At 40.8% G+C, this 13,990-nt stretch overlaps 1 protein-coding gene across 2 annotated transcripts in view; it reads left to right on the forward strand.

The window, feature by feature from the left end:
- Positions 1-13,990, forward strand: part of LOC128508647 (zeta-sarcoglycan) — a 146,892-nt gene that overhangs the window by 76,870 nt on the left and 56,032 nt on the right. For both annotated transcript variants that reach the window (XM_053480065.1, XM_053480066.1), the window contains exon 2: positions 13,324-13,518. In XM_053480065.1, coding sequence (XP_053336040.1) covers positions 13,324-13,518 — 195 coding nt within the window. The remainder of the gene's footprint in view (positions 1-13,323; positions 13,519-13,990) is intronic.

Genomic DNA, 13,990 nt, shown 5'->3' on the forward strand with positions numbered 1-13,990 from the left:
ACCTTTATAACCACACTGTGACCTTTATAACCACACTGCAACGTTTAATAATTAAATTGAATTGTTTATAACCAAACTGTAACCTCTTTAACCACACTGTAACCTTTATAACCACACGGTTACCTTTATAACCACACCGTTACCTTTATAACCACACCGTTACCTTTATAACCACACTGCAACCTTTAATAATCAAATTGTCTTGTTTATAAACAAACTGTAACCTTTATAACCACAGTGCAACTTTTATAATCACACTGTGACCTTTATAACCATACTGTTACCTTTATAATCACACCGTCACCTTTATAACCTCACTGTGACCTTTATAACCACACTGTGACCTTTATAACCACACTGTGACCTTTATAACCACACTGTAACCTTTATAACCACACTGCAGCCTTTATAACCACACTGTGACCTTTATAACCACACTGCAGCCTTTATAACCACACTGCCGCCTTTATAACCACACTGTGACCTTTATAACCACACTGCAACCTTTATAACCTCACTGCAGCCTTTATAACCACACTGTGACCTTTATAACCACACTGTGACCTTTATAACCACACTGTGACCTTTATAACCACACTGCAGCCTTTATAACCACACTGCCGCCTTTATAACCACACTGCAGCCTTTATAACCACACTGCCGCCTTTATAACCACACTGCCGCCTTTATAACCACACTGCCTCCTTTATAACCACACTGTGACCTTTATAACCACACTGCAACCTTTATAACCACACTGCCGCCTTTATAACCACACTGCCGCCTTTATAACCACACTGTGACCTTTATAACCACACTGCGACCTTTATAACCACACTGCAACCTTTATAACCACACTGTGACCTTTATAACCACACTGTGACCTTTATAACCACACTGTGACCTTTATAACCACACTGCAGCGTTTATAGCCACACCGCAGCATTTAATAATTAAATTGAATTGTTTATAACCAAACTGTAACCTCTTTAACCACACTGTAACCTTTATAACCACACGGTTACCTTTATAACCACACCGTTACCTTTATAACCACACCGTTACCTTTATAACCACACTGCAACCTTTAATAATCAAATTGTCTTGTTTATAAACAAACTGTAACCTTTATAACCACAGTGCAACTTTTATAATTACACTGTGACCTTTATAACCATACTGTTACCTTTATAATCACACCGTTACCTTTATAACCTCACTGTGACCTTTATAACCACACTGTGACCTTTATAACAGCACTGTGACCTTTATAACCACACTGCAACCTTTATAACCACACTGCAACCTTTATAACCACACTGCAACCTTTATAACCACACTGTGACCTTTATAACCACACTGCCGCCTTTATAACCACACTGCAACCTTTATAACCACACTGCAACCTTTATAATCACACCGTTACCTTTATAACCACACTGGGACCTTTATATATAACCACACTGTGACCTTTATAACCGCACTGTGACCTTTATAACCACACTGCAACCTTTATAACCACACCGTTACCTTTATAACCACATTAAAACCCTTATAACCACATTACAACCTTTATAACCACACTGTGACCTTTATAACCACACTGTGACCTTTATAACCACACTGTGACCTTTATAACCACACTGGGACGTTTATAACCACACTGTGACCTTTATAACCACACTGGGACCTTTATAACCACACTGCGACCTTTATAACCACACTGCGACCTTTATAACCACACTGGGACCTTTATAACCACACTGCGACCTTTATAACCACACTGCGACCTTTATAACCACACTGGGACCTTTATAACCACACTGGAACCTTTATAACCACACTGCGGCCTTTATAACCACACTGCGACCTTTATAACCACACTGCAACCTTTATAACCACACTGCGGCCTTTATAACCACACTGCCGCCTTTATAACCACACTGCGACCTTTATAACCACACTGCAACCTTTATAACCACACTGTTACCTTTATAACCACATTAAAACCCTTATAACCACATTACAACCTTTATAACCACACTGTGACCTTTACTAACTTACTGTGCTTACTGCACACAGAAAGAAAAGAGTGACTATAGAAACAAAAATAATAAAAAAATCTAAGAATAAGAGAGAGAAGAATGAAAAAAAATATAAATATAGAGAAAAAAAAAATAAAAAAAACAAATATAACAGAAAACTAAAAATAAAGAAAGAACAAAATAAAGTATTTAAAGGAAAAAATAAAAAAGTAGCGGAAGAAAAAGCAAAAAGAAAAAAAAAAAGGAAAAGAACTTATAAAGTTTAAATTGAAAGGAAGATAGTAAGGGGAATGAAAGAAACAGAGGAGAGATAAAGTATGATAAAATGAAGAAGAGACAGAAAAAGCAAGATAATGAAAGAAGAAAAACTATTAAAAAAAAACAAGAAAAAGCAGGGAGGAAAAGAAAGGAAAGAAGTAAATCTAATTGTAATCAAATAAAAAAGGGAAAAAAGAATACAATTATAAATGAGTGAGAGAGAGTAAAAGAGTGAGAGAGAGGGAGAGAGGGAGAGTGGGAGAGAGAGAGAAAGAGGGAGAGAGGAAGAGGGAGAGAGGAAGAGAGAGAGAGAGGGAGAGAGAGAGAGAGAGAGAGAGAGAGGGAGAGAGAGAAAGAGGGAGAGAGGGAGAGAGAGAGAGAGAGAGAGGGAGAGAGAGAGAGAGGGAGAGGGAGAGGGAGAGGAAGAGAGAGAGGGAGAGGAAGAGAGAGGGAGAAAGAGAGGGAGAGAGAGAGAGAGAGGGAGAGAGAGTGAGAGAGAGGGAGAGGGAGTGAGAGGGAGAGGAAGAGAGAGAGGGAGAGGAAGAGAGAGAGGGAGAGGGAGAGAGAGAGGGAGAGAGAGAGAGAGAGGGAGAGGGAGAGAGAGAGACAGAGAGAGAGAGAGAGAGAGAGAGAGGGAGAGAGAGAGAGAGGGAGTGAGAGGGAGAGAGAGAGGGAGAGGGAGAGGGAATGAGAGAGAGAGAGGGAGAGAGAGAGAGAGGGAGTGAGAGGGAGAGAGAGAGGGAGAGGGAGAGGGAATGAGAGAGAGAGAGAGAGAGAGAGAGAGAGGGAGAGAGAGAGGGAGAGAGAGAGAGAGAGAGTGGTCAGTGGATGAGTGTGTAAATCTCTCTCTCTGACAGAATGAGTGCAAACGCTTAAACAGAACTCATTCACACAGGTTCTCTTTCTCCATGTGTGTGTGTGTGTGTGTGTGTGTGTGTGTGTGTGTGTGTGTACCGATTCTGTCAGTAGGACAGATTTACACACTACTGCCCCCCCCCTCTTGTTTTCCCCTACTGCACGTCCCTGTGCTCTCTTTGTTCCTTATCACATCTAAAGTAAGATCTGTGTCTCACACACACACACACACACACACACACACACACACACACACACACACGCATGCACAGTCAGTGTGGATCTCCTCGTGTGTGGTGTGTTGTTACTGTGGTTCTTCAGGGAAGGATGGCCCTGTGTGTGTGTGTGTGTGTGTGTGTGTGTGTGTGTGTGTGTGTGTGTGTGATTTCAGTATAATACAACAATATTCTGATGATCTGCTCTAGTGCTTTGCACTTTAATACAAAAAATGGTATGTGTGTGTTTGTGTGTGTGTGTGTGTGTGTGCGTGTGTGTGTGTGTGTGTGTTTGTGTGTGTAAGAGAACAAACACCTCTGGGCAGTGGCAGGTGTCTCCGCTGAAGCATGTAATGTTTGTCTTTACTTTTACACGAGCGAGTCGACCTTTCACTAAACACGAGGAAAACACCAAGCTTGAACAACATCGACACGCTGCTGTGACTGACAAGCCTGAGGAGAGTGCGTGCGTGTGTGTGTGTGTGTGTGTGTGTGTGTGTGTGTGTGTGTGTGCGAGTGTATGTGTGTGTGTGCGCGAGTGTATGTGTGTTTTCTACTATCATGTTACACATTAGGATCTGTGCTGTAGACCTGGCGACATGCCGGTGTGTTTTCTGTTAGCGTCTGTTCCTGTTTTTAAGCGCTAATCCCTGAGAGCTCCAGTGATTGGCCGCCTCGTCAGCTTTCCCCTGCGCTTCACACACACACACACACACACACACACACACAAAGCATCCTGAATATAAACCTTATGTTCTGAACACAAACACATCTACGAAACCAGGGAGACCTGAACCAGTGTCAAAGAATCTAGAAAAGAAAGAAAAAAAAAGAGAGAGAGAGAGAGAAAGAGAGAAGGAGAATAAGAAAACAGGGAACACAAGGATAAGGAAAGAAGAGCTCTTCCATTTACACAAAGGAAAATTAGCAGGTTGGAGGAAATCACTCATCCTGGAGTGTTGGAGAAGGGGGCTTGGAGGCCTCCGAGAATAGCAGCAGCCTGTCTTGGGCCGGGCGAGAGGAGACAGCATGGCTGAGACGCGGTCCCCTCCTCGGCAGGTTGAAGCCTTCCTTGCTTCTCCCGAAGAAAGTGAAGAGAAGAAAGACCATGAGTCTTGCATCCCCTACCTTCTACTCACCCATGACACCAGGATGATAGGTGCTGTTTTTGGCCACAGCGAGTTGAGACGCCCTGTACCCTTCTGTGCATGAGGTGGCCCTGACCATGGTGCTGAATTCAGTACGTGCTGGGTTTTCCTCTGCTTGGTTGAGTGTGATACGAGGCGCTGGCACTCGAACCCGACGTCACACATGTTACAGTAAAAGTTGGTCATGTTTGTCACAATACATCGAATATTTCTTTCATTTCTCATATTACAGAGGACAGTTCTACGTTTTTCACATCAAAGAGAATAGTCGTCACGTGTCAAGTTTCTTGTGCTACACAGAGCATTTGTCACATTACAGAGAACATTGGTTATGTCTGTCGCGCAAAAATTTGAGAACAACCTCGGACCTGATCATGCTTCACCCCTGACTGTCACAGAGAGCGCCTCACACTGGACACTGTTTTAGATTCATCGTTCACGTCTCCCGGGAAGCGCGTTCTTCTGCTCAGCGTTCCGCTTCTGTTAAACCAGATGTGTTTGTGTTTAAACTTCCTGAAAATGATTATCAAGCCTTTCCTGAAGTAATTGTCAGACCAAATCATTTCATTAGCTCAACGCTTTACCAAGCTGCTGTTAATTTGCATAATGAACACTGTTTCCCTCCTGTGAGGCGAACAGTAGATATACGCATGATTTATGTTTCTTTGCTAAAGCTCCAAACCGCACCAACTGTTGACTTCTGTTTATTTCCTCGAGGGCGGAACAGACCCGATACGGCGCACCCATCTCCTTCGAGCTGCGCTCGCTAATGCATGTTTTAGCAGCTGTTGATTTGCTGTTGGCGCGGCCGTGATTTCATGTGTGAAGCGTGCCGCAAACGCTGTACTGGAAACCTGCAGCTGCCGCCTCTGTCCTCATTGCCGTCTCTTTAACGCGGAAAACACAGCGCTGTGGGGTGCGATACTCGTTCAGCCGTGTAAGATTTCCAGGGCTTGGGTTTTATTCATGTGGAAAATGGAGAGGCATTACAGAAAACACCAACGATTTACTGGTTAAACCTGCTTCATTTGTTGTCAGGTTGCACGTCAGTACACACTCATTTCTAGAAATATTTCCTACAACCAGGTTGGACAAGGTTCACACAAGGCCATCTCCAAACGCTTTAATTAAACTCATGATGGACTCGATGCCAGAAAAAACTAAGCAGATTTATTGATCCTGAAAGATGGAAGGACTTAAAGTGGTGATGCTAGTCTAAAAGCATCACTACAGTAACATTAGCTCATATACAGTATAATCAGTTATTGTTTAGGAGGAACTTCATGAAGATGCAGCATGATCTCTACAGACTTGCTTGGACACGATAAAGGGAGAAATACTTAAATATACCAGTGGACATTAGACAGATACAAGGCTAATTGGGCATTTGGGTGAATAGATGGATGGATACATAGATGGATGGATAGGTGAATAGTTGAGTTGTTGGATGGATGGGGAATAGATTAATAGATGGATGGATGATGGAATAATAGATTGAATGGATGGATGCGTGGTTAGCATACATAGTGTGCATCATTACAGGACTGGTCAAGTGAACATGCACATGGTTGTCAATCCGTCCATCCACCATCCATGTATCCATCCATCCAAACTTTCACCCAATCCATCCTTTTTCATCTACCATCCATCCTCCGATCCATCCACCCATGCATCCTTCTATCTAACATCCTTTCATTTATTCAACAGCCCATCCATTCACCTATCCATCCACCTACATATCCATCCATCCACCACTCCATCCTTTATCATCCATCCATCCACCTACTGTAATTCATCCTTTCCTCTAGCCATCCATGAATCCCCCTATGCGTTGATCACCCACCCATTGACCCATCAACCCACCTATTCACCCAGATGCCCAATTAGCCTTGTATTCGTCCAATGTCCACTGGTATATTATACAATCATTCATATGTGGAATTCATTCATTCATTCAATTTATTTTTGCATCCAACCATCCATGCATCCATCAACCTATTAATTCATCCATCCATCCATTCATCCATCCATCAATCCATCCATCCATCCATCCATCCATCCATCCATCCATCTAAAGCATCCTTACACCCAAAATCCACCTGCCCCTCTAATTGTCCATCCATCCATCCATCCATCCATCCATCAATGTATCCATCCATCTATCCACTATCTTTTTCACCAATTCTACGTAGGCTCACACAGGCCCCAGGGTTTCTCCTGTATGGGTGTCACTGGGCACAAGTCACAGGCAATTTGGAAACAATGCATGTCCTTAAACTGTGTGAGGAAACCAGAGCACCCAAAGACACCTCACCAGGAACAGAGTGTGTCTACACTTGTACCCAGTCAGCTAATAGTGGTCTCGTTAGTGAATAAGTTAGTGAATTAACCTGTCAATCATGGCCAAGAACAATTTTTTTTATGTCAAAATTGATGCCTGCTAAACCTGCCATCCTCATTCAGGTCGTGTGTTGGAGAGAATTTTTTATATAACAGCTGAGACCCCCAACTCTAGATACCTTAGATATGGTGAAGGTGCGGAACAGTCCATTAGTATTCGTAGCCTTTCGTACAATCTTTTTACTTCAACTTTTTAAATCAAATGAAAGTTTTTACAATCTTAGTTTTGATAATTAGATTCCAAATTAATTAGACTGTTATGGTAACATCTGACAAATATCTGGTTTAAACCTAGCCTGATCATATCTCATACCACTCAGTGTCTGTAACTATAGCTGGAACTCGGCGGCAGATACCTGTGGCTGCGAAGCGCCGGAGCGCGTCCAACGGTGGCACCGTTTAATTAGCTGCAAATCTTTCTCTGCTAGCTGCCCTGCATTAAATTATGTTCCTGGCTCCTATGACCTTTTTTTAAATGATATATCGATTTGTTAATTCCGCTCAGAGTTAGCGCCAGGGCGCTCGCTAGCTCGACATGCAGAGCTGAAGCTGGTATCATCCTGCTATTGATTCAGAGAAAGCGTGGAAGGCAGTGTGATATTTTCCAGCCTTGTTTGCTTTGTGCTGAGGATCTCGTCTCTCCTGCTCGGTGCGCACACATACAGACAATTTTTTCGTTTTTTTTTTGTCATTTTAATTCTGATTGTTTAAGCCGTTTGACTTTTTCGCAGCTGAAGGAGACAAATGTTCAGAACATCTAACAAAGAGGTACAGTGATTAAGGGATTGTAAAGCAGTAATCCGTCAATGCACATTTTACAGAGTAATTATTGTCCAACCTTTATTATTTTTTTGTCACACATTTTTTAGACTGATAAATTCAGGGAGTTTCAGAATTGCACTTTAGAATAATGGAAGTAAAGTTATTTTTTAGAGCATGGCGTTTAACTTGAGGTTATTTGGGACTTGATTAAGACTGGCTGTGAGAAGACGGTTATGAACTTTGCCATGGATCTTACAGTAGGGTTAAATGAGAGTGACTGACTTGATACATGGATTTTAGAGCAGCCAAATCAGGCTTAATAACCTACCGAGACCTGAGTTGAACATTAACAAGGTCTTGAATTGGATTTGACAGACTTCAGATTTGCTTTGCACTTTAAAAACGTGTTTAAAAGCTTAACTAGCCTTATGTAAGGAAAGTTGACATGAGATTTTAAGGCATCTGATCTAAATGGAGTTGACTGGACTTGGACTTGAGAATGGTCACCTCGATACTTAGCATTACGATTCAAGATTGATTGGACTTAAGGGGAGTGCCTCAAAACAGGACTTCAGACTGTCCTTCTTGAGACTTGAGAAGAAGGAGCTTGACTACAGTACAGTGTTTTTGTGACACCTGACACGTTGAGGTCACTATCTGGCATCTCATGTTGGCGTCACAAAAACCATCACACGTTCCTCCTATCCGCAACTCCTTCCAAACCATCCATAGGAATTTGACCAGACTTTTACAGAACCTTGACTCTGTAGTGTGCACTAGCTATCACTTTCCCTGTACAACATTAAAAAATGTATTAGGTGACACATGTCTTGCTTGGAAGACTCATTTATTAGTACTTGAGGCATAAACTTGGTATAGACAGAATTTTCTTGTCTTGACAAACTCATTTATCTCTGACACAAAGCTCCACTTGGACTCGAGTGAAGAGGGATGGGATTTAATTTGGGACACCATTTGGGAATTAATTTGGAATTGGCTTGAGCAGCAGCTTAGGGACATGGGTGTAACAGTGGCTGTCTTTACACTCAGAGTGTTTCTTTCTTCAGGATAAGCTATTTCACCTCTTCGAATATTGTGTTTTGACAGGGAAAATCAATCAGTCTTGTAAATCAAGGCCCTTGCTTTGCAACCTAATGGCCTTGGCAGGTGGCCTGAAGGAGCAAATATAAGATTTGGGACGGAGCCATGGTACATATTGCCCTTGTGATTGAAGACTCAATTGGAGTTCCAAAACGGCTAACTTTGCTTCTAGTGAACTTTCCTCTGACGATGTTACTCGAGTCCTGATAAGGAATTGTGTGTTTTATTACCTTAGCTAGCATAAGTAAGATTAAACTAGCTGGAGTCTGGATAAGGGCGCAAGTATATAGTTAATCTTTTTCCCTTCCCAAGATCGTATTCAAGATTTGTCTGGGAGTTTAGGACTTCTAAATCTAAGCAGCAATGCTTTTACTGATACAATTTGTTGTGCATTGGTTGTTAGGAGCCATGATGGAGTAGGGTTGCCAGGGGTAACCAGGGGTTTGGTTTCACTTTAGGAAAAGTGCTTGTGTACGGTAGGTAATAAAAAAACAACTTTTTTTTTTCGCATCTTAGACAGTGTGTGATTACCAAGAACATAAAAGCTGTTATTGCTCCTCACTTAGCACTGTGTGTGGATATTTATATTTTTTGCTGGACCTAGCCGGTGTTGTGATGTGGAGTTACCTGTTAGTGAGGGGCAACTCGTTTTCTGCTTGAAACGTTTTACTTTAATTGAAGACAGGCGCTGTAGAGTTTTGCTTCTATTGGCGTCACAGCAGTTCAGATCGCGCGGTATCAGATATGGCTATGTTATTTGTCTCAGGCCTAGGAGAGATATCACTTCAGTGTAGCTGTGAGGGGTAAAGGACTCGGATTTGACTTTAAATAAAAAGTTAATTCACGAGAGGCTTGTTTTGTTTGGTTGTGTAAAACGGGAAGATTCGAGGAAAAGCGAAAGGTGAGTTTAGCTTTCATTAGCATCGGAGAAGAACCTAATGGACTGATGAAATGGCCGGCCATAATTCCTTAAGGAGCATCCCTAATAGCTAAAGGTTTATAATAGAAGGCATTTTTCACTCTTGGATACTTAGGTAAGAAAAATGCAGGCGAGGAGTCATGCACACACACATATATAGACACACACACACACACACACACACACACACAGTTTCAGTGCGGTCAGCAGCTGTAATCTAGTTGATTGAAGGCTCAGGTGAGCTGCTTGCTCCAGAGGAACTTAACGAGAGGGGTTTTTAGAGAAGAGTGATAGATCTTTTGCTTGTCAGCTCAATTCGAACCAAGATGCGATGGAGGGAAAGAGGAAAGTATTACAAGCTAAAAGGAAAGAATAGAGAAATAGCAGAGTTGGCAATGTGACAGGAGGGAAAAAAAATAACTTCAGATTCCGAAAGGCACAAGTAAGAAGCTGCCCGGCCTGAGAAAACACTACCGTGTTGAGAGTGAGTGGGAGTCGAGGGCAGAGGAGGTAGGGTAAGAAAAAGAAGAGCTGCATTTCTGCCTTCCTAATGCAGGGATATTTATAGAGGCGAAAGACTTCAGGCAAAATGAGAAGGAGGGAACGAGTGAGAGAGAGCGAGAGGGAGAGAGAGAGAGAAAGCGTGTGACCTGTTGCTTCCAAATGGCTATGAACAATTAATAACTCCTCCAAACTCTTTCACACCCACACGCATTGATTCAGAAACCATGAATATGTATGGAAGTAGCGCACACTTCACGGCGAAGCGCTCACGACTTCGTATTCAGAAGAAGCCAACTAGGAGAAAAAAGTCGAATTGTGCAAAGTGAGGTTTTTTTTTTTTTTGCACTTTTTTTCAACTTACGACTATGTTTTGAAAAAATAAATAAGGGTTTATTCTGTCTTTTTTTTCATTTAGATGAATATTTATTAATCCAAATATGAAAAACTGCAGGGGGTTTCAGCGTGGACAGAATTGTAAAGGGAACCGGTTAGTCTCTGTCATGAATGTGTACTCAGGAAGCTTTAATCTCGTTAAAAGAGGATTTTTGAGAATGATTTTTCTGAGCCTCGGTGTGGTTCCTCCTTTACCATGACCTCCTTGCTATTTATTACAAAAGAGTTCACTGATCTATATTAGCAGTGCAGGCACTAACAACGATCCGGAATCTACTCAGTATTCGACCGTTTCAGATCTAGCGATCACTGTAGAAGAAGAGCAGAGTTGAAGTTCTTCGCTTCTCTTCTTGTTCTTTCTTTTCCTTTAACCCTCACATGTGGCGTCCTTGTTTCGACGCTCGGCTGTGACGTTCCAAAAGCATCACAGTTCAGAGTAAAAGTCTGAACTGCGATGAGTTAACTACGCCTCAGGAAGAAGTCAACAGCGTCTCACAATCGCAAATCCCTACAAGTGGATTTATATGTCAAGCCACAATTGCTTGAGGTTAGAGAGAAGAGTGGAGCGCTCGCAGCATTAATTACAGCTTCTTTTCTACACTTTCACAGTGAGATCTTTTAGAGGGTAATGAAGCCTTATGAGTATACTGCAGGTTATAAAATGTAGCTGTCAAGATTCCCCCATCTCAGCACACGGCGTGGCTTGCTGCAGGCGTTTGTTGTTACATCGTGTTCATCGGTTTATGTTCTGTCTCGGCTGCAGCCATGGCACTAGTTTGTTATCGTAATGTGTGCACATGTTGTGTGCTAATACATTTGTCTCATCGAAAACAACATGTCAGTCTAACGTTTTGTATCTTACCCCAAGATCAGTTATTTGTGCTCTTCTTTAGATTTTTGTCTGATCTATAGATTTGGATACATTTGAGATAACACTGACTGTCACTCTCATCTCCCCTGCTATTGTGTTTTATGGAATTCCAAATGAACTTGACAATAGTGGTCTTGGAAGAAGTGTTCCAGAACAGCTGACCTCTGTGGCTTAAAATAACAACTGACTGTTGCCATATGTGTTATTTCATAGTTTTGAAAAAAAATCCAGTATTTTTCTAGAATGTAGAAAATAAATCAAATTTGTGTCCAAACGTTTAACGTTATGTACAAAAGCTATGTCCATTAAAAACATTTATCCACCAACTAACCAAATCAATTACTCTAACAACCAAACAGCCTGAACAATTAAGCAACCATCAAACCAACCAAACAAACCACTTAACCAACTAACCTAACAGTTAACCAACCAACCATCCAACTAACCAAATAGTTAACACACAAACCAATTAACTAACCAACCAACCAACCAACCAACAAAAAAAACATCCAACCAACCATCTAGTTAAGTAACCAACCAAGCAATCAACCAACCAAACAAATTAACCAACTAACCAAATAAATTAACAAAACAACCAACTAATTAAGTAACCATCCAACCAAACAACAAAACCTACAGATTAATCAACCAATAAACCAAACAAACATCATTTGGTAATAAAATGAGTACATTATACAAACCTTAACCATTTATAGCCAGGTTTAAATATTCATACTGTATAGCTAGCTCATGTAATTTGCAATACTTTATTAGTATGATGTTGGTTACTTCAGATTAACTGTTCAACTCACAAGTGAGATTTTCTTTTAGTTTTTAAACCAAGAACCACCAACCAACCAAATCAATTAACCAAACAAACAAACAAACAAACCAATTAACCAACCAAACAACTAACCAAATCAATTACTCAAACAACCAAACAGCCTGAACAATTAAGCAACCAACAAACCAACCAAACAAACCACTTAACCAACTAACCTAACAGTTAACCAACCAATCATCCAACTAACCAAATAGTTAACACACAAACCAATTACCTAACCAACCAACCAACCAACCAACCCCCCAAAAAAAAACATCCAACCAACCATCTAGTTAATTTACCAATCAAGCAATCAACCAACCAAACAAATTAACCAACTAACCAAATAAATCAACAAAACAACCAACTAATTAAGGAACCATCCAACCAAACAACAAAACTTACAGATTAATTAACCAATAAACCAAACAAACATAATTTGGTAATAAAATGAGTATATTGTACAAACCTTAACCATTTATAACGAGGTTTAAGTATTCATATAGCTAGCTTATTTAATTTGCAATACTTAATTAGTATGATGTCGGTTCCTTCAGATTACCTTTTTAACTTACAAGTGAGATTTTCTCTTAGTTTTTAAACCATGAACCACCAACCAACCAAATCAATTAACCAAACAAACTAACAAACCAGTTAACCAACCAAACAACTAACCAAATCAATTATTCAACTAACAAAAACAACTAACCAACCAAACATTTTTTAATATTAAGATGCTATACCATCCCTTATACAAACCTCAAACATTAATTACCTTGTTTAAGTATTCATAGAGCTATCTAATAAAATTTCCAATTAAAATGATGCTGGTTAATTAATTAATGTAACGGTGGTTCCATCACATTAACTTTCATGCCAAGAGACCAAGCACTGAGCACTTAAGCATTTGAACTCACAACCTTCTCAACACTAAAAGAGAACCGTTGTTGCTGTGTGGATATAGTACATGCCAGCAAAATCAAAGCTATATCTTAAATAACAATTCCTCTTTTTCTTTCTTGGCTTTAGATGACACAGGAGCAGTATATTTTGGCGTCCCAGCCGAGCGCCCTGCAGAGGCCGGGTTGCCCTGCTCCATACCCAGTGGGCATCTATGGCTGGCGTAAACGCTGCCTCTACTTCTTCATCCTCCTCCTTCTTGTCACCATGATTGTCAACCTTGCACTCACCATCTGGATCCTGAAAGTCATGAACTTTACAGTGGTGAGTAGCACTCTCTGTCTTACCGGTCTTTGTCTTTATTATGACCTTTTCTTTTCCTGGAAAGAAAGCGTCCCAGCTGGCTGTTGCCTACAGAAATTTTTGTCCCACATTTCCTTATGGAACCTGAAATATACATATGATTGAATGAGTTACTGCAATCTGCTGCATACTTTAATGTTTTTTTTTTTTTTTTTATGAACACACTTGATGAAGCTCATGAAAGGCTAATATTTAGGTCAGGTGTTGAGTCATGGGTTTAACCATCTAGCAAACAATCCAAGAGTGTCTAGAAGGCACCTAATTATCATCTAATTAAAACTGAAATTAATAAATTTCATGGCAAAGGTGATAGAATGTTCAGCATTAAAAAATAATCAGTTAATCAGTGACAAGGAAGCAGAAGCTTGTGTTGCTGAGAATGGGAAGGTTTTGTGCTCTTCAAGATGGCAGGATTATAGTCTGGTTAGAAACA

Source organism: Clarias gariepinus, chromosome 20 (genome assembly GCF_024256425.1).
Source record: "Clarias gariepinus isolate MV-2021 ecotype Netherlands chromosome 20, CGAR_prim_01v2, whole genome shotgun sequence".
In the NCBI taxonomy this organism is placed as follows: Eukaryota; Metazoa; Chordata; class Actinopteri; order Siluriformes; family Clariidae; genus Clarias; species Clarias gariepinus.